General features: G+C 45.9%; 1 protein-coding gene across 2 annotated transcripts in view; it reads left to right on the top strand.

Moving 5' to 3' along the window:
- The window catches only part of PACSIN3 (protein kinase C and casein kinase substrate in neurons 3), a 21,539-nt gene extending 1,535 nt beyond the window's left edge, over positions 1-20,004 (top strand). For both annotated transcript variants that reach the window (XM_054201356.1, XM_054201357.1), the window contains exons 2-11: positions 10,875-10,958; positions 12,490-12,590; positions 13,032-13,188; positions 13,688-13,923; positions 14,329-14,484; positions 15,043-15,218; positions 16,031-16,151; positions 16,622-16,758; positions 17,885-18,045; positions 19,689-20,004. In XM_054201356.1, the coding sequence (XP_054057331.1) occupies positions 12,537-12,590; positions 13,032-13,188; positions 13,688-13,923; positions 14,329-14,484; positions 15,043-15,218; positions 16,031-16,151; positions 16,622-16,758; positions 17,885-18,045; positions 19,689-19,804 (1,314 nt within the window). In that variant the 5' untranslated portion in view covers positions 10,875-10,958; positions 12,490-12,536 and the 3' untranslated portion in view covers positions 19,805-20,004. The remainder of the gene's footprint in view (positions 1-10,874; positions 10,959-12,489; positions 12,591-13,031; positions 13,189-13,687; positions 13,924-14,328; positions 14,485-15,042; positions 15,219-16,030; positions 16,152-16,621; positions 16,759-17,884; positions 18,046-19,688) is intronic.

The raw sequence follows: 20,004 nt of genomic DNA, 5'->3' as shown, positions 1-20,004 counted from the left end.
CAAATGTCACCAAGAAGTCCCTAAGCCTTACAACAACTCAAGTCATTCTTGGTGCATAATGGTAGCAGAATGCACAACTGGAGCGTGTGGGCTAAAATGACAGGGTCCAGATCCTCCTCGCCCCAGGTGTGAGCTGGTCTCTGGGTGGAGTCAAAGTGGAGCTTCTCCCCATGCATTGCATAACTGGGCACATTCTTTTGGCCAAGGATTCACCTTTCTCTGAAGCGCACAACATGCGCCGTGTGAGGCAGAGTCTGTTCTGCTTTGATGGTGTTTTGTGTTATTAATGGTATTTCACTAGAAGTTCCCTAAAATATTTACTAGATTGTCCTTTTGAGTTGCAGCTTGGAACAGAATGAATGTGTGAGCTAGATCAGCTGCTTGCTGCCTTCCCTATTCTGTGCCTGCTGTATTGTATTGCTTTATTGGCTTTTTTTTTTTTCTTCTGACCTATGAGTTTGAGCTTCTCTGGCTTGTCTGTGCTTGTTCAAGTGAAGACTGTCTTCTTGGGCGGTAAAAAGCAGTAACTTCAGTGTGTCAGCTATGTATAGGCTTGAGAACAACTGCCCACCTGGAACTCCACTATCAAACGTCAGCGCGTGAATAAGGATTGTGTGTGACTGGACTGTGCCAAAATGCCGCAGGTCCTTGGCAGACTGTGTGCGTAACCGAGTCATAAAAGCCTGAAAACCTTATGGACCCAAACTCATTTCTTCACAGGACAATGACTGGTGCTTTTAGCCAATTTAAGTTACTGCAGATTCTATAAGAGCTAGCCTGATTCTTCTGGGCATTCCTTGGATGTCACTGCACCAGTGGCAACATGAGCTTCTGTTAGGAACTCATACGGTATCACTGACTGTGGCAAATACTATATGTTCTTTATTCTGGCCATCTTGAGGGCTGGAGACTATTCAGTTGTTGTTTGAACTATATGGTCCGTGTCATGGCTGGCATCCAGTGATTGAACCAGGGACCTCAAAAGCTAAAAGTATCCGCCTGTAGACTGAGTGGAAAAAGCTATGCTCTTGATCAGAGAGCATTAATAAACTGTCTCTATTTTTGCCATCAGCTGATCAGTGGTGTGTGAATTTGGGCTGCTCTTGAGAGCTCATGGGGAAATGCCTAAACAATAGGAGAACTGTTTAAGCCCTTTGAGGGACTCTTATCTTTTTAAAACAGACTTTCTGATCAGGCAAGCTATTTTATCACTAGTTACTCAGCATGATGGGTGTAGAAGGTTCTGTATGAGAGGGAACTGTGTCAGATAGATTAAAAAAAAAAAAGCCTTAATATCTTAGGCTAAGGCCTTAGTGGACCCTGAGTGGGACAGAAAAGTACCTACTGTATCTGTCAGTTTTTGTGAAGAATTTGGGATTTTGCTCTTTGAAGAATAACAAAAGAGCTCTGCATCCTTGGAGCACTTAAGAAGTTGTTTCAAGAGGTAGCTTTTTGCTGATGACCAGTGTAATTTAACATCCAAGTGCACTCTGACTGTCTGGGCACAAGTTTTTCCAGCACAAAGTCTAACATCAGTGCAAAAAGCCTGGTGTGTCCTCTGCTGTAATCATCCAGCTTTGTTTCAGTGACTGGTACAATAGTTTCATGTTCCTTCAAGCTGAAATGTGGTCTGAAGCCGGGCACTGCAATGAGGCAATTTGTGTGACTGGCATCCTAATCATATTTCAGCCTTCAGCGATTTCTCCTCACTGTGGAGAAACAATGGCAAAGAGCCCTTCAGACTTGTGATAGTCAGAATTTGTGTGTTAAATCTAGTGGTTGTCACTGGGCATTGTAGTTTGTTGAAGAGGCATGTGAGAGATCTCCATGGTACCAGAGGCCTGGATCCAGAGGCATTACGCTTGTGTGGGATTTTATGTTCTCTTAGTAGGTGACTACTGATTGCAGCCTGTCAGTAAATTTTTTCCAGGCTAGAGATGTTAGAATTGCTGCAAGCAACGTACAACTAACTCTGTTATCAAGTCTTCAGCTTCCTTAGTCCTGTCCGTGCTATGAGCTTGCGCAAGCAGTGTCTCTTCTGTTTGCAGGAAGATATGGTACTTGTCTCCTGGGCTGTTGGGGACATGGTCAATCTTTTCAGTCACCTATAGGTGATTATCTGTTGCCAGTCGCTTCCTCTTCCCCCACAGCATCCCTCCTGCTGAGCCAAACCTCTCCTGTGAGTGCTGAGCTGTATCAGCTGCAGCACTGCTCTGTAGAGCTCTGAAGTAGGCTTGCTGCCTGTCTCTGGCAAGGGCAAGAAGCTTTCACGGAGGGTTGGGAGAAGATACAGCATATTTCACTTCTTGAATGATTCTAGATATTTATTTTTGTTTCTTGGTGTTTTCAGTCAGCTGCTCTTGCACAAGGACTGCTGTCCAGTGGAAACCTGTGTGAAACCTGTGGAAACCCCAGTGCAAGCAAAGAGCTAGGGGTTTGAGCTGTGGGATAGGAGCTGCTTCAGGAAGCCATTGTGCGGGAAATAAATAATCCCACTGGATTGCTCTGTTTGTGCTTTCTGTTTTTAAAAAGCCTCACAGTGTTCTTTCCTCACATGTCGGGTTGAGTCCTGAGGATTGGAAACTGAGATCATTGCTTTGGGCAATGGGCTGAGAAAGCAAATGACATTCCAATGATGCTGAACAGTTAAAATCTATTCTGTAATGTGTGCCCTTTGGGCTGACTGCCCCATTTGCTTGTGTTCTCCCGGAGTCTTGTGGATAACACCTGGGATATGAAGTAATTTATAGTCCTGTTCTTCAGCTTGAGATCCAAAAATTTATTTGAAGAGGCACTACTGATACCAAAGAGCAGATTCTGTGCAGATAGTATGAAAGCAGATAAAAGTTGTCCTCTGACATACAGGATAATGAACTTGAGGAGCATGCGTAAAGTATGAATATCCACGGTGCGGGACAGTTCCTACTGGCTGCACTGCTTCAACTTTGTTATCTGTGTGTATCTGCAAAATATGTTAGAAAGGCATATGGTTAACTTTAGGAATGGAGTACCTACAGAGTAACTGAACGTGCCAAACTCTTCTTGAACCAGGAGATGCTACGAAGGGAATCTAAATTACTGAATGTTCTCTGTAGTCCACAGAGCAAACAATGTTTTCTTTTTACATGCCTGGTCCCATAAAAGACTGTGCAAAATGACTCTGTAAAAGTTGTTCTATAGTTCTGCCAGTTCATGTGTCTGAAGTCTGCCTTACAGTTGTTCTTTATGTTTTGATTTTTCCTGTAAGGAAGCAGTTGAGTAAAGCAAACTCTGGTGACAAAAGGTAAACAAAGAGCCCTTCCATCAAAGTGGAGAACTGACCGCGACATGGAACAGAAGCAATGGGTGTGATGCTTCACCTTGTTCTTCTCTTTTACTAGAAGAGATGTCTTAGGACTCAATCTTATCTTATTCAGCTCTCATTTCAAAAAGTTGGTTATACTCCCTTCTACAGCCTGTTTGGGACTTGGATCTATGCATGGAACTGGATGAACTTCAGAAACACCTTGATGATGATCTTTCAGGTTCTTCTCTGCATTATATGAATATTTGGAAGAAAAGTATTCCCATAATAAACAGTTTTAGTAAATCGGCTCTTAACAAGTAAAACCAGAAACCTGTTTGATGCAACCAGAGATACAGAGATGCAGTGCTTTAAATTCATTGGCCATATGATTGCCACACACTTGATCTGAATGACAAAATATTTGCCAACTCTGTCTCCCATTCCCCCTTTCTCAAAAGACAGCTAATGGAAAGACAACTATTGGTAAAGTGGAGCCAGAACTTGCAGAACTGTAGCTGGGTTAAAAAAAACCAAACCACTGGAACCTCCAAATGGGAGGAAGGGGCAGAGAAGGCTGATTGGAGACATCTGACTACCCTGTAGCAAGAAGCCACCAGAAGCTCAGTGTTACAATGGAGCTATCTGGCTTATAGCTCCTCTACAGGAGTTGATTGGTTTGATTGCACTCTGCTTCCTTAAGACTTCTTAATGCATTCAAGTAAACCTGATCCCTGCTCTGGGGGTTGCAAGGTGATTCAATCACAGAAGAAGAATATTCCATTGACAGGGACTTAAAAGGAGTTTGCTTCCCTCCTGCCCTGGAAACAGCCCCCATCACCCACCCACCCTGTATTGTTTCTCTCTTCTTTGCTCAGGGTTGGTTGAGGCTGGGGCATTTTGTTCTGGCTGGATCACTGCTGTTCATGTGAAGGTCTGAACAAAACAAACTTATTTACTGAAAGCCTGGTTGGAAGTGGGTGGACTGGCTCAGCCTGCTAGTGTGATGAGTTACCTTTACTAAGTTATAGGCAACTGTGTTACAGGATGGACTATTGATCTTGTCTTGCCAGTCACTGAGTGCAGAAAAAGAACGAGCGGGTGAAATGTAGATTAAATCCTGGAAAAACTGTCTGCATTCAGTGCAGATTGAGACTGCTGAGGAGGGGTATAATGGCTTTGGCTGGAGCTTTAAACACCTGTTTTATCAGTGATTTAGGAAGAAATAACTTCCACTTGTTTGGGGTCCCTTCTGATTAAAAGGGAAGTGCTGATTGCATGTATTTGCTGGCAAGCTTAGTGTTTATTTGCAGAGACTGATGCAGCAGGGTAGGAAGTACCCAGCATGGAAGCAAGCAAGTGAAGAGGCTCAGGGAGTGGGACAGTAGGGATTACAGGTTCTCAACATCTGCATGGGTTAAAACCTTACCCTGGAAGAGGGGTAAGCCAGGCAGAGTGAGAACTCTGAAGTGGACTAGTGCGTGGAACAGGAGCTATGCTATTCACAGGACTAAGAAAGTAGGGTAGTCTCGTGCTGTTCCTGCTAGCTTGGATGTGTGTCCTTCTTTTTTTTTTTAAACTAGCTGCTGTTTGTAGCTCCCTGTTAAATACATAGACACAGCATACATGTCAAGATTATTCCAGCAACCATCTTGAATTTACCAAATGAACATGGCTTGTTGCCCTGTTAGAGTATGGTACCCCATGATCCAGTATTGATTTCCTCCCTTCTTTAACTCTGTGGATATTTGAGATTATAATAAAATTCTTTTATAGGAAGAACAAGTGGGGAAGAAACTAACACAGACCTTGATAGCCTAATACGTTCCTTCATTAACACTGTCTCATATTGTTGTGTTAACCAGGATAGTTCTGTGTTCCTGTAATATTAAAGATCTCCTAAATCATATTGGAAAAGAAAGCAGAATTTTTCCTTTTCTTGGTGAAACAATTTCTGCCCAGTAATGCTAAGTCAGTCAGGAATCCTAACCCTTAGATCAGCAGCAATGTGTTGGTAGAAGCCTGTCCTATAGCCTTGGCCTCTGAGAACCTGATAGGGAATAGCTAATAAATGTGGAAAGTATTTAGTTCTGAATGAACACTAAGAATATTCTGGAGTACTGTGTCCAGCTCTGGAGCCCTCAGCACAAGAAGGACATGAACCTGTTGGAGCGGATCTAGAGGAGGGCCACGAAGATGATCCAAGGGCTGGAGCACCGCTCCTACAAAGACAGGCTGAGAGAGCTGGGGTTCTTCAGCCTGGAGAAGAAAAGGCTCCGGGGAGACCTTATAGCCGCCTTCCAGTACTTGAAGGGGGCTACAAGAAAGCTGGGGAGGGGCTGTTTGCAAGGGCATGTAGTGATAGGGCGAGGGGCAATGGTTTTAAACTAGAGCAGGGTAGGCTTAGATTAGACATTAGGAAGAAGTTCTTTACAATGAGGGTGGTGAAACACTGGAACAGGCTGCCCAGAGAAGTGGTGGAGGCCCCATCCCTGGAGACATTCAAGACCAGGCTTGATGAGTCTCTGAGCAATCTGATCTAGTTGAAGATGTCCCTGATCAATGCAGGGGGGTTGGACTAGATGACCTTTAAAGGTCCCTTTCAACCCAACGCATTCTATGATTTTGAAAACTTGGAGTAACGCATAGGGGAATATGTGTCTTCAGTATGTTAACTTGGTCTGAATGTGGAGAAGACCAATATAAAGAGGTTGTGGTTTGAAATAGGAGAGTAATAAAGCAGCACATAGACTCAAGAGGTCAGCCCCTTAAGTGGAACAGGATCTTGCTTGTATTTTGGTATAATCATGGAGAATTCTGCTAGTGGACAGCCCCATGATCTCTAGAGAATCATTGTCTGGGAGACGGGCTTCTGTTACAGGCTTGCACGTAGCTCAAGTGACCTTTGTGTGTAGTTACTGTTTTGCCTGATGTCTCTCTGACCTCTCCCTGGCTGGAGAGATCAGCTGAAATCTTTCTCGAAACTGCATTAGGCGGCCCTGGCAAGCTTCAGTCCTTAGGGAGCGGCTGGGAAACACTGGCTCTTAGTCCCTTTCCCAGTCAGGTGACTCCACTAAGGGTGTGACCACAGCAAGAAGATAAATATCTCTAAGGGATGTTTTGGAGGATCTTCATGTTGCTTGGCATCCTCTCTAACTGTAGAGAACTGTCCCCTCTTCAGAAAGGTGAGTATACCTTAAATACCAGTCCTCCTATAAAATTGCAGTGGAGAGCATGTTACTGGACATCATTACAACCACTGGTTCAGAGCTATTGGATGTGCATCTCTAGAGATGGTGAGGCTGGAAAGGACACCCTCTTCCATGTCCCATTTCATTCTCTCCATCAGGGACCTTCCTAGCACTGCTGTACCAGTAGCAATCCAGTTCATTACGCTGCTGGAGTCACGTGTAACCTCCTGGCTCCAGCTCCCTAGTTCGATTCTGACAAGAAGTTAAAAACAACAAAAAAAAACCCACCAGGTTTTCATATCTGTCGTTCTGTAAGGGGAGGGGAGCTATCAGCCTTTTGTGTATTTGGATTGTTCAGATTGAAATGTTTATCTGCAGCCTACACCAGAAGTGCGCTGGGATGAATACCTTCACCACTGCCTGCTATGCAGAAAAGTGACTCTTTGGGAATCAAACAAATTGGTCACAGAAACCTCACACTGCTGCCTTGTGGTGTTGTCCTGAGGTGAAAGTCAGTTAGTAGCAGCCCGTTACTGATTCAAACTCTTGCTTAGCTTGACTTTAGCACCTATATAGAAATTGGTCCATCATAAAAATGTGCCTCCACCAAAATCCCAGTTACTGTTACTAGATAAATATAACTCAACTTGTTCCTGCATGCGTCTGCATCCAGTACTTGCTGTTGCACTTGAGAAAGGGGAGAAGAGTTGGGCAGAAGGCCTTGTATGGCACAGTGTACAAGCTCTGTTTGTGTGGATGAATTCCTGCAGGGCTGCATGCACCAGCCCTTTGAGCATTTGCAGAGTTCAGAGGCTTGTTCTTGGCAAACTTAGGAAAACAATTGCTCACAAGGAGTCTCAGGAGGCAGTCGAGCAATGCACAGAGGTGATGCCTTAAGCATTTGGAGGCTGGAAGTACTGGAGTGTGGTGTAGAGGGAAGAGGATCTCTGTGGTTTACTTGCCTTAGGGAAAAGCTTCTGAAGTGGAGAAGAGTGATTATTACTATTGGGTCTACAAGTTTTATTTGTGGATCAGGACCCTGTTGTACTCATGTTGTGCAAACATGAAACAAAAAGACATACTTTGTAGTGTGTTGCCAGAATCACACGTGTTTTGAAAGGGAAGGTTTTAGCCTGATGCCATGGGCTGAGGGCAGGGAGCTGTGGTCTGAGATGTGTGACTTGACTGGAGCAGGTGTGAGATTTAACAACATGGTTAAAGGTGGAAACAGCTCTGCTGTGACAAGCCCTCTGGCATTTCCCTGAGTGGAGTTCAGTACCAGTGAGGCAGTCATGAGCCGTTCTATGTCTCTGCAGCTAAAGACCAACAGCCATTTTTTGATAACTTAATAGGGAGTTGATAGCAGGTGTGGCCTAATAACTGTGTTGGTCATAAGTAAGCACAGGCATTTGGGGGAAGGAGGGGAGTATGGTTTTTTTTTAATACTACTAGCGAAAAGGGTTGTTGCTCTGCAGAAATCTCATTTGCATGGTTCAGTTTATCTACCTGACGTTGCTGGTTGTAGTGTCTGTAATGCCCTCGTCTGTAATCCTGCAGATGTGTGAAGTGAATAGAAATGTAGTCACTCCCTCCTTCAGAGACCTTGTCTTGCAGGAGCTGCAGTGAGGTCTCAAGTAGCTCTTAACTGTGATAGCTGAAAGAGGAAGGCAGAAAGGTAGGAATAAACATTCCTTTGCCCTGCAAATATGACTTGCTAGATAGGCCTCTCTTAGGAGAGGTGGTAGTGGCATCAGAAAGTCTTATGTGGTGCTGACCCACATATAACTCTAGTTCACCCAATATAATTCCAGTTATATTGCTTATACTTTACAGGCTCTGCCAGCTCTCCTGAATCACATGGTGGCTTTTGCTATATCAGGCTGTCCACAAGGTAGCCCCGTTGTCTCTACTTTGCTGTAAAACAACCTCCAGGCTTTGGCATGCATAACTCATACATTTGCTTTTCCTGGCAAAGTCAGGTTTTCCCAGTCTCAGGCTCTTGGTGGCTCACAACACGTGGTTTTTTGGGAATAACTAGGCATGAGGGGGTGGAGTAGCAATCTACTTGCTCTTCCAGGGCTCAGGGTGACAGCAGCAGCTGTTCTTCAGACCCTGTGTGCAGTGCTAAGTACCTTCCCTATGTCTGCATGCAGATCCAATTTGATCTGCTGACTGACATGGGCTCATGGAGTATATAAAGTCCAGAAAAAGCTTGGCAGAAAGGGGTCCTCCTTGTTCTCTGACCTTTTTGCTTCTACCAGACGAGATTTTTCTGGACTTCTATAAAGTCTATATACTGATATGGAAATATGTACTCAAGTGGCTGCTACTGAGGTCATGGAGGCTAGCCTGTAGGAATATTATACTATTCTATTGTATTCTCCCACCTAGCTACTGTGCCGATGACTACAGTATAACCTTAAGCTCTGGGACACTTTGCCACATGATATTGTGGGCGCTGAAAACTCATGCGGGTTCAAAAGCAGATTGGAGAAATTAATGTAAGAGAAATCCATTGAGTGTTACTAAATTCATAGGTGCCACATCCAGCTCAGGAAGTTCCTGTCAACAAATGGTTAGAGGCTTAGAGAGCATGCAGGGAGACATCATGTATGCTTGCTCTGTTCTCAAAGTGAGGGAAGGTATCTGCTCTTGGCTGCTGTCTACAGAGCCTATGAGAACCCTTAGTCTGATCCAGCACAGCTACTATTATGTTTCAGAGCCTGTTGATCTTAGTGATAGTAAATCCACGTTTTTGGGTTTGTAACTCCTGAGAAAATAAGTACATCTCAAATTTTAATGTGGAAACTGCAGAAAGAATGGATTCAGGGTGGGTTTTTTGTTCTCTTGCTTGACTGTCCCTCAAATGAAGAAGCACACTCTGACACACAACAGCTTCCCACATTTACCCCCAAATTCTAGCACTGTGTAGTCAGCCTGAATTGGAAACCAGAGATGGAAGGTATGTTTGTGATTCATTGCTTCCTGATAAAGTGGGGATGGGCCGTGGGATGGAAAAAGTGATACAACCTTTATGTGTCACATATAATTGATCTGTGTCTTCATCAGGAGAAAGACAAGAAGGGTCTGCGGCAGATTTAAGTATGCTTTTACATAACTATTTGTGAAGCTTTTTTAATCTTGGCAATTTCAGGAATGTGCAGTTTGGTTTTACCGGGGACCACTAGGAAGTCTTAGGAAGTTTGTGATGAGCTATAACTTTTTAACAACTGACCTGGATCATGCAAAAGTGTCCCAACTCTTCCCCCCAACCCCTTCCTCACCAGAGGACCCTAACTTTTTGCAATAACCCAGTCTGCTTTTCTTTCCTTCCTCCTCTTTTCCTACCTTCTTTTACTCCTTCTCCAAAATTGTCTTACTGTCTGGCTAAAAATCCCACTTCCTCCCGGGTTTTGCAGTTTCTGCTGTCAGCTGTATTAACTCTCAGTTGCCCTAACCTTCCAGCCTCAGCTGAGTGGATATTGATGATGGAGCAGAAGGTTTTTTTGCTTGCCTGTTTTATAAATAAATAGACTTTTGACATTGAAGTAAATCTTCAGGGAAGTGAATATGAGGTAAATAAAAATTCTTCCTTCATCCCTCGCTTCCCTTAACCTCTGCAGGCCTTTTACTTCCCTTTGTGGAAAGTTGATGACAGTTACTTGTGCCATAATGCAAAATAAAGTATTTCTGAGACTATGATGGGGATGGCTTACAGAACTAAGGGTCAAAAAAGCTCTGCTGATAGAGAGTCACATCCTACCAGGGCAGTTAGGTGCTTAGCTACTAAACGGAGTCCAGGCCTCTAAACCAGAACATGCGTTCATGTAGGTTTTATTTTTTTGTTTTCTTTAAATGTAGAGTTATCGAGTCCTTTGTCTTGTATATAAATCCTCTTCATCTTTAGTAAAAAGGGACTGGAGAAAGTGTATGCGTGTGTGCTTCCTTTCTCCCAGAGGAACCTATGTGTAAAAGTGTGGGCACCAGCACATGGGGGCAGTGGGATTTGATAAACTGGACACTGTACAGTGAGGGGGGACCAGGCCCCACGTACAGTGCCTGGGGACCGTGCTTATTTTAGGCCTTCCTGGCCATGAGCTGTTCCCTTTGCTCAGCTGTTGTGATGCTACCTTTCCTGCACAGTGCTGTCATGCCGCCCCAGTGTTTCTATTTTAACTCTCTCTGGGGTTAGATCTTGTGACACAAGGATTTGGCATCTCTCCTACGTGCTGGAATGTGGCATCTCAGGAGGCACAGTGGCTGCAGCTGCTGTATCAGAGGGTGCCCCTCCTAGGAACTGGCAGAAGGGGGACACCCCTAGGATTGTGATGCATCAGAACAGGCAGCATCCCCGCAAAGGAGCGGTGGTGTCTAACTGTGCCCATCTCTGTTTCCTCCAGCCTTTTTCAAGGAGTTTGAAGAGCTCAAGACATACTTGCCAGCTGCCCACTGCTCCCCTGCGGCATCTCACTTTAAGCTTTCAGGTATGTAGTTACTGGGGTCAAGACTAGAGTTGCATGCCCTGGAGGCACATAAGATAGCTTTGCAGCCTGCTGACTGACAAATGGTGGAGAGGGAGTAAGGACAGGGACAGCTGGTGGCATGAGTGGAGGTATTCTTCAGGTTTCAAGGTTTGTGCACCTGAGTGTCACGTCCCATTTAACAACTTGCTTCTGTGGCTGGAATTCAGCACTTTCAGCTTTCTGGAGAAACCCAGAGGAACAGCATTAATGTACTCCTGGCACTCTCAATGGGATGAGACTGGGCAAACAGAGCCAAACTGTTTCCAGAAGAAATATAGGAAATTCCTGCAGTCTGTGTTGGGGTGGTTCACTGTGTGGCTCATGCCACTGACAAGGATTTGCAGGAGGTGGGAGATGTGGACTCTTGACCTAATCTTCTTCATCTCTGCTGTGTGCTCTGTGGGCTGGCAGAATGAGCAGATACCTCTCTGGGGTGTGAGGGAAGCTTTTTATAACTAGGAATGTGCAAGAGGAGAAGTGGCAGCAAAGGACATCTATGCTGCATTAACCCAGTCTTGTCTAGAATGGAGTGGGTTGGTGTGCGAGTGACAGGGTTTGGGCCTTTTTCCATTACTCCCTCTCTCATTCCTGCACAAGAGCAACCCTGAACCTCTCCCCAAGGAATTCATAGTGTCGCACCACGTCAGGAAAAAACCGGCAGTGCAGGCTAGCACAGGGGAATGGGCGAAAGTTCTGAGGCAACAGATGATGAGACAAACCTTTTGCCTTGTAGTCTAGATTTTGAGCCAAATGTAGCGAGAGAGTTGAGTGTAATGAAAACACTAGCTCAACAGGGATGTTTCTAGTAGGGAAATAGTGCTGCTGGGTAACTGGCATGTGTGCTGCAGTGCCATTTGGCTGGCTATGCCCCAGCGTGTTTCTGTAGTTCTGCTCAAGCCCAGCTCAGCTGGTGGGCAGCTTATAGGGCTCCTCCCCATTCAAGACATGCCTGCCTGCTGACTGCTTAGCCTTGTTTTCTCCAGTCAGTTGTTGTAATCCCGTAATCCTGAGTCATACTGGGAAGCTGGAGTCATCTCCATTGACAGAAGACTTATTTAAAGCCTTTGAAGGCAGATTTCAAATAGCTTTAACTACCTCAGTTTCTGTAGCTTTTGCTACCCTCTTGAGGGCCTTGGTTAAAAACGGAATCTCTGCAGAGATGCCTGGTGCTGTTCAAGGGTGTTGGATTCACTAGCATCCCCAGTATCTGTACAGCTGAGGTCTGGCAAGATTGTCTTCTACAACATTCCTTCCCAATGGTCTGCAGGCCTGCCAGGGAGGCCATCTGTCTGCAGGGAAGGAGCAGGCAGGTTCAGTCCTGGGCATCTCTGCTGGATCTAGCCATCTGCTGCTGGAGGCGCAGTGATGCGAGTACTTGCCTGCAGGGCAGTAAATTGGGCTCCTCCAGCTCCAGGAGTCATGCAGAACTGTGCTCTCTACAAAGGCACAGCCAGTGCTATGTTAAAAAAAAATCACTTTTGTCTCTTCTCAGCTTAACTGAAATCTGCAAAAATTCTCTGCTGCAAGAAAACGGGGGTGATGTCGTCAGAAGATGATGCTGGCGGGGAGGCTCCTGGGGGCAGTTTCTGGGAGGTAAGGAAGGATAATCGGAGTGTGAGGGAGGTAGGAATGCCTTCTTACCTCCCACCTGTGGAATTAAGGGTTGAGTTTCAGGTTCCTGGGTGACATGTTGCTCTTGGGGAGTGGAAGGGAGGAACTGTGGGGAGGTTCAGTAATGTGCTGTGTGTTACTACATGGAGGAGGGGACCCTTTCCTCCACAGATGCTGTGGAATGAGAGTTCCTTGTTCAGCTGACACTGATCTGTGCTGTGAGAGAGGCAAGCAAAGCATCTCAGCTTCTTCCCTCCAATGCTGTGCCTCCTTGAGGGAGTGCCAAAGGAGGGACTGAGACCAGCTGCTGCCTTCAGAAGGGTCTGTGCTCCCTCCCTATGCAAAGACTGACCTGCTGCTGTCTATTCTGAAGGAACATGAAAGTCAGTACAGTATAAATGATGGCGTTATGTGAAATTTCAGGCTGGAAATTACAGGCGGACAGTGAAGCGTGTGGATGATGGGTACCGGCTCTGCAATGACTTAATCTCCTGCTTCCAGGAGCGAGCCAAGATAGAGAAGAACTATGCCCAGCAGCTAACAGAATGGTCTCGTAAGTGGAGGACCAATGTGGAGAAAGGTAAAGCTGTGTTCTCTGCATTTTCCAGTGTTTGGTTACAAAAAAAAATTGTTTAGTTTGGCAAGTCCTTGGGCTGTCCAAGTCTTAAATCAAGCTGCAGATCTCCCCTTTTACAGTTGGCTTGGCTGTCTCTCATCCAGTCAGACAATAACTACCAATGCTGTGATTTAGTGGCAGTGGGCTCAAACTGATTGTGTCTCACAAAGTAATGGGAGACCGGGGGAGGTGCCCCAAAGGACCTACTGGTCTATGAAGCGGAAGCTTAGCCTCAGTCATGAACTAGTGTTACTATCTGTCCTGAAGCTCACACCAGATCTGCGAAGAGGATTTTCTACAGAAACCTTCTCCTAGCCGACACCATCTGGGATGGCTAAGGCTGCCCAAAAAAAATGCCCGTCTTGGCCAGGTGTAACAGCCATTCTAGATGCTGCCTGTTGGGACTTCTTCCCGCTTCTGCGGTCAGGAGGTGTAAGAGCCCCTCTGGTGCTTGTTCCTTCAGGTCCACAGTATGGTACTCTGGAGAAGGCCTGGCATGCCTTCCTGACAGCTGCAGACAAACTGAGTGAAATTCACTTAGATGTCCGGAACCACCTGGCTGGCGAAGACTCAGATAAGATCAAGGCCTGGCAGAAGGAGGCCTACCACAAGCAGATGATTGGAGGCTTCAAGGAGACAAAGGAGGCAGAGGATGGGTTCCGCAAGGCCCAGAAACCCTGGGTGAAGAAGATGAAAGATGTAAGCAAAGTGTGAATGGGGAAGGAGGGATAAGGGCAGTTGAACTGGCTGCCTGACTGTGAGAGCCACTGGGCAAACAAACTGGGTTTAGCCAAGGTAGCAGAGAATGCCAGAGAGGGAGGGACGTCTTCATGGTCTCTTGGTGATTTTGTAACTTCCTTCCCATGTGGGAAGACTGGTAAGAAGCTCCGTATTCCTGCATGGCAGGCGAGCACTGAAAAAGAGATAATTTGGAGCTACCTTTTTGCTTTGGAGCATGGTTTGCTAAATGCCAAATTGGCATTCCTGTTATATTGTCCTGAAACAGTTGCTGCTGACTGTAACAAATGTTAACATGTCCTCTCTGAGTAATTGAGGATCAATGTAGTCAGGATCATGGCTTTCTCTGCATCCTCCCCCTTACAGGTGGAGACTTCAAAGAAAAACTACCATGCGGCTCGGAAGGAGGAGAAAACAGCCCATACAAGGGAGAACCATGCCAAGGCAGACTCATCTGTCTCACAGGAACAGCTGCGCAAGTTGCAGGAGCGTGTAGAGAAGTGCACTCAGGAGGCTGAAAAGGTGAGCATGTGTTGTATGGATGTGGGTCACAAGGATACTCCTCTTGAGGAAAGAGCACTGGTTGTAATGTCACTCAGTGAAATGGCTGCTGCTGAAGCCTGAAAGGAGGTGTGAGATCCCATTGTTTGAGGTTTTAGTGAGTTAGACTGAGACTTCAGTAACTGAGACTAAGGTCCCTCTATCTTTGCTATGGGGTAAGAAATAATTTATAGTAAATTTAAAAAAAAAAAAAATAAGAGGGGGTGCAGGGGGCAAGAGCTGCAGAGTTGAAGACTTGGCCACTGAAAGTGGCTGGTTTGCTTGCCAAAAAGAGTGAAAGTGCAGAAGGCCCTCTATGGAAGAGGGTAGCAGGGAAGAACAAGGAACTTTCAAGAATATTAGGAGAGCAATGGACTGGGATATCAGCTATGGGATTTCTTCTTCTTTCTGTGGTATATTTGTTCGGGGGTGCAGTGCAGGGGAAAAACTTGTCAGTCCCAAGCCAGAGCAGGGGGAGTGTCACTGGTTTGACATCAAGGCAACACATCTCACCATTGCTGTCTTCCTGGGTTGATACAGTGCAAGGATCAATATGAGAAGATGCTGGAAGAGCTGAACCGCTACAATCCCCGCTACATGGAGGACATGGAGCAAGTATTTGAGGGCTGTCAGGAAGCAGAGCGCAAGCGATTGTGCTTCTTTAAGGAGATGTTCCTGAATCTGCACCAGCATCTCAATCTCTCCACCAGTGAAAGGTACCAGCCCTGACCCAGGAGGGAATTCTGCCAGCCTGGGGTGCCCTGGGCTCTGGTGAAGGATGCCAATTCCGATGTCTGTGAAAGAAAGCTGCCTGCTTGCATCGGTGCTTCCAAGTGTGTCTTAGAACTGGCATTTGGTCCCTTTAGACTGACCAGTGCTGGCGTCTCTGGTCTTGGACAGTGCCAGGTTTCCCAGAGAGGATTCCTTCTGCCTCTGAACCCTTCCTCTTCCACTACTGTCCAGTACTGTCCTGTGGGTGTTTTTACTCTATGAAATGCCTCCATGTTGCTATATGTAATCCCAGTCTGAGGAATGCAGCTCTGTTGCCTTCTAGTATCTATAGCTATTACACCCATTCTGCCCTGGGTAAAGAGACCTTTTGTGAGATAATGATAACCATAAGCCTACAAGTTTCCATTAAGTAGGGGTTACATGGGGAAATGGGTGCAGCCAAAACTCTTCTGTGCTCCTATACTCTTAAGGTGGAGGCAACAAATCTGAGCCACATCTCTGTGTGCATGAATGTGCCAGGCTCTTTCAATGCTCACTTGATGAGCTGTACTGAGAGCTGGCAGATGTTAGCCTCTGCCACACCAAGCAAGCCTGTCCCGTTTGCCAGGCTGACTGTTCTGTAAGGGTGGCTCCCTTTTTCCTAGGGCTTAACAGGTGCTGCTCTAGCATCCTTAATCCCATGGGACTCGGAATGCTATGTAATTGTGCATGAGGTTATGCTCTTCCTTCCTACTTGGCTCTTGGGAAACTGCTGAGGGACTTGATTACTGATGGTTCTGTCTGTTCCTGGTCATAGCTTTCATGCGTTGTATCGAGATCTTTACCAAGTCATCATGGCTGCAGACAACCAGGAGGACCTGAAGTGGTGGCGCAACACTCATGGACCAGGCATGGCGATGAATTGGCCTCAGTTTGAGGTGATCTAGCATTCTAGAGTGTATTGTTACTATTTACAAACATATAGCTGCTTTACCGAAACTGGTGGATTGCTAGTCTTGGGTTGGAAAGACCATGTCTTTGCTTGGCAGGCTCAAGATGTTAGGCTCTCCTAAAATGTTTATTGTGTTGTAAGCTCTCTGGTGCCCAAAGGGACACATGCAACCCTGCCAAACTGCAAATACTCCAGCCATCCAGCTGCAAGGTCAAAGAACAGGGGTTGGTTCTCAGGGCCTTGGGACAAGTTCCTGTTAAAATTTTCTCATGGCCCCTCCTGTTGCACCTTGGGATTCAACAAGAGTGAACCCGATATGCCAGCAAGGCCATTTGGCTGATCAGCCCAGCCACAACTGAAGTATGACCTGGTGGTCTGTCCTATATTGGTCAGAAAAGATGTGCAGAGCTTTTCTATTTGAGTGGCTTGATGGTGTTATTGCTTTTCCCTGAACAGGAATGGTCCCTTGAAACACAGCGGGCAATCACTAAGAAGGAGAAGAGTGGCAAGATGGCTGATGATGTCACGCTGACGAGCATTTTGCCTACACGGGATGGTGTTGTCTCACAGACCCCTCTGCAGACAAGGCGAAGGTAAGGGCTGAAGTCTGGGTCCTTCTAGTGATGAGATTTGGCACGGTCATACTAATGCTGTGGGAGACTCTGGCGTGCGTTTCCCCAATTCCTCTTAGAATCATAGAATCTTCATGGTTGGAAAGGACCTTTGAGATCATCAAGTCCAACCATACACACACAAAAAAAAACCCCTACAATCTCTGTCACTAGAATCCCCTACAATCTCTGTCTCTTCCTGCCAGACAGGGTGAGGAGAGTTGGGAACTGGCAGCTTTGCCAGTTAGCTGTACTGTCTCCTAAATGCAGGCATCAGACTTTATTTATTTTTTTTTTCCCCAACACGGTGCTGAGTACTACCTAGCAAGTCTGGGTATAGCTGCTTCCCTTGATGGGAAGCATGCTGGAGAATAGGGAGAGGCTGAAGAGACTCATGCCCTGCAGTTCCAGTAGCCATCCTGCTTTGGTGAACTCTGGCCTAAGTAAACTGGGCAGAAAAGAAAGGGGATACAGTAGTGGCCATGAGACATCTCTATATTTCATAATCTATTGGATTCAGGGGCCCTATTTGCCAATCTACAGGTTTTCCTATCAAGACGAGCAGAACAGCCTCTTCTATGACAGCCTGAGGGCACCCACCCTTGTGAAGTTAGTATGGAACATAGCCACTTCAGGGGTTTTTGGGTTCCAGGTGCCTGTCCTCTGCTGCTCTTCCCTTCTTTCCAAGTTCCTAACTTTGAAAACAGCATTCCAGACATCTCTTTGGAACGGGAGACATGGGTTTTGCTGTCTTATTCTTGTCTGGAATAACTCTGGCACAGCTGGGCTCTCCAGTTAAGACTGGCCTTTCTTGTGTGAGAGGGTCTGCTGGAGTAGAATGAGGTCATAAACAGTGTGCATGTGTGAAAATACTTTGAGAATGAGTTACCCTCGTGGCCGTCAGGGCTCTAATGCTGGGATGCTTTCAACCAAATCTGTTATCTCCTGGGATCTCTCCTCTCTATTCACCCTCACTCTTGCACCTTGTTCTATAGCATAGCAGTCTCGGGATGGGGGGGACGTCAGGGTGGTGCATGATTCAGGAGGAGGTGCGTGAGATGAGTCTGCTAACAACCATCTTGTCTGCTTTCTCCTTCCACATACAAAGCGGAGGGAAGGAAGACATTTCGGAGTGGTCAGATGAGGACACTCCCAAGAAGTGCCTGGATGCCAATGGGCATGAGGAGGACATAAAGGTACCAGGTGTACGGGTACGAGCACTGTATGATTACACAGGACAGGAGGCTGATGAGCTGAGCTTTAAAGCAGGTACAGAAGCACTAATCTCTTACTAACCTTTTGCTGTCCTCACTCTGTCTGACTGAATGATTGAAACACTCTTTAAGACCTGGATGTCCCTTGGAAAACTGATACTTACTCTTCTTCTGCTGGCCTGACCCATTGTCAGCTCCTCTGAGGTGGATGATACACTGGGAAGTCCAATCTGCTCTAGACTAAGAGGCAGTGAGGCCACATAAAAAGAGACTGCCTAGGCCTTGGTCACAGCATAGGGAGAGCAGACACCAAGTGGTGAGAGAGATCCTTCCTGCCTCCTCTTAAGGCATTTATTCTGCATTGTATCTTGAGATTTTTATTAAGTGCTTCTCCCTTGTGCCATCGATTATATAAAAAAAAAAAAAAAATATATAGGTGGTGTGGATTGTCCTTTGAAGTAAGCAGAAGATAGATGTTTTGGGTGAAAGCTCAGCTGACTGACATGCACTACTGAAGGCAGAGTTCAACTGCCAAAAACCAGCTATGCAAACTGTTGCTCAAAAGTAGTATCTTGAGACTGGAGATCCTGGCTCACAGCAGAGGATTGAGTGAGACAGAATGCTGGAGCAAACAGACCCTTCCCCTTTTCTTCCTTCAGTTAAATTTAATTTGCATGTGCCATCTTCTCCAACTCCAAGAGGACATCCGGATCTTGACAGTGTCTCTAATCTTGCTTGTTTTGAGTCTTACATGGTATCTCCGTGCTATACATCTGCAAAATACACCTGTTTTGAAAAGGCACTGAAGTCCTTCAGTAGCAGGGGCTTGTGCCTGAGGCAAATATCTATGCTGTGGTGTTACCATACTAGTAAACTTCCTAACACTAACTTGTTGCTTTGAAATATCTTGCAACATGGGTGCTCTAGAACTTGACTCTTTGCTCTCTCTTTCCACTCAGCAGATGTAATGAGGCATGACTGGTTAGCTTCAGTCATCCCCTTTTTGAATCTGCTCTGAGAAGCACGCACCAGTAGGGCTTAAGCTTAACAGCAGATGACTATTTCTGAGCCTCTGCCAGTGTAAGATGTGCCTATTGATGCAGTCAGACCTCCCTCTGGCAGAAGTATGACCTCCTACTAGTGGAGAAATGGGACTTTTCTGCCCTTTCCCAAAGTAGATGTGGGAAGGTTAAAAACCTTTCCTGGTGATAGTCCAAGAAATGAGTCCGTGCGTTGCTGGCCAAACCAGATACTCCATGATGGAATAGTCATTTGGGGTCCTAACAGCCAGAGCTTAGCAGCCTCTTTCATTTCCTTCCCACCTGCTATGCAAGAGCCACTAAGAAAGAAATCTCTTGAGATTGTTCTGATCTCTCTGGCTTGTAAGCATGTTCTTCTGGGAGCAGGAAAGCAGGCAGAAATATAGGGCACAAAAATATTTCTAATGTTGAGAAGCAGAAGCAAAGGTCTGTCTCTAAGTTCCTTGCCCTAGGGGATGGTGCTGAGCACAGATACTGAAGAAGTCAGTAACTCTGACTTTGATTAAACTGTGTGGTATGATACAGAGCGCGATAAGGGGAGAAAAGTGTGGTGATTCACACCAATACATCCTTGCTTCTTATCAACTCTTCTGGGGCAGGGAAAAATGCAATGCTACCTTTGCCGAATCTGCTTCCTAATGACTCTTTTTGCTTTTAGGTGAAGAACTAATGAAGATTAGCGAGGAAGATGAGCAGGGCTGGTGCAAGGGCCGACTTCTCACTGGCCAAGTTGGACTCTATCCTGCTAACTATGTTGAGAAAGTTGGATCATGATTGCTACTGCCCTGCTAGTGTCTCACAGCCATACCAGCATCTCCTGCAGAGGTCACTGGGTCACTGCTGTCCCCAATCCACCTTTGCAGTATATCCAGCAACTTCTGGACTTTGAGGGCATGTATTCCATGTAACTAATGCTTCACTTTAAATGCCTAGACCTGTAGGGATTTTCTAATAAATAAACAAAGATGAGTAAA

Source organism: Rissa tridactyla, chromosome 4 (assembly GCF_028500815.1).
Source record: "Rissa tridactyla isolate bRisTri1 chromosome 4, bRisTri1.patW.cur.20221130, whole genome shotgun sequence".
NCBI classification, from domain to species: Eukaryota; Metazoa; Chordata; class Aves; order Charadriiformes; family Laridae; genus Rissa; species Rissa tridactyla.
Note: the sequence above shows the minus strand (reverse complement) of the source record. Positions and strands in the feature narration are given on the sequence as shown.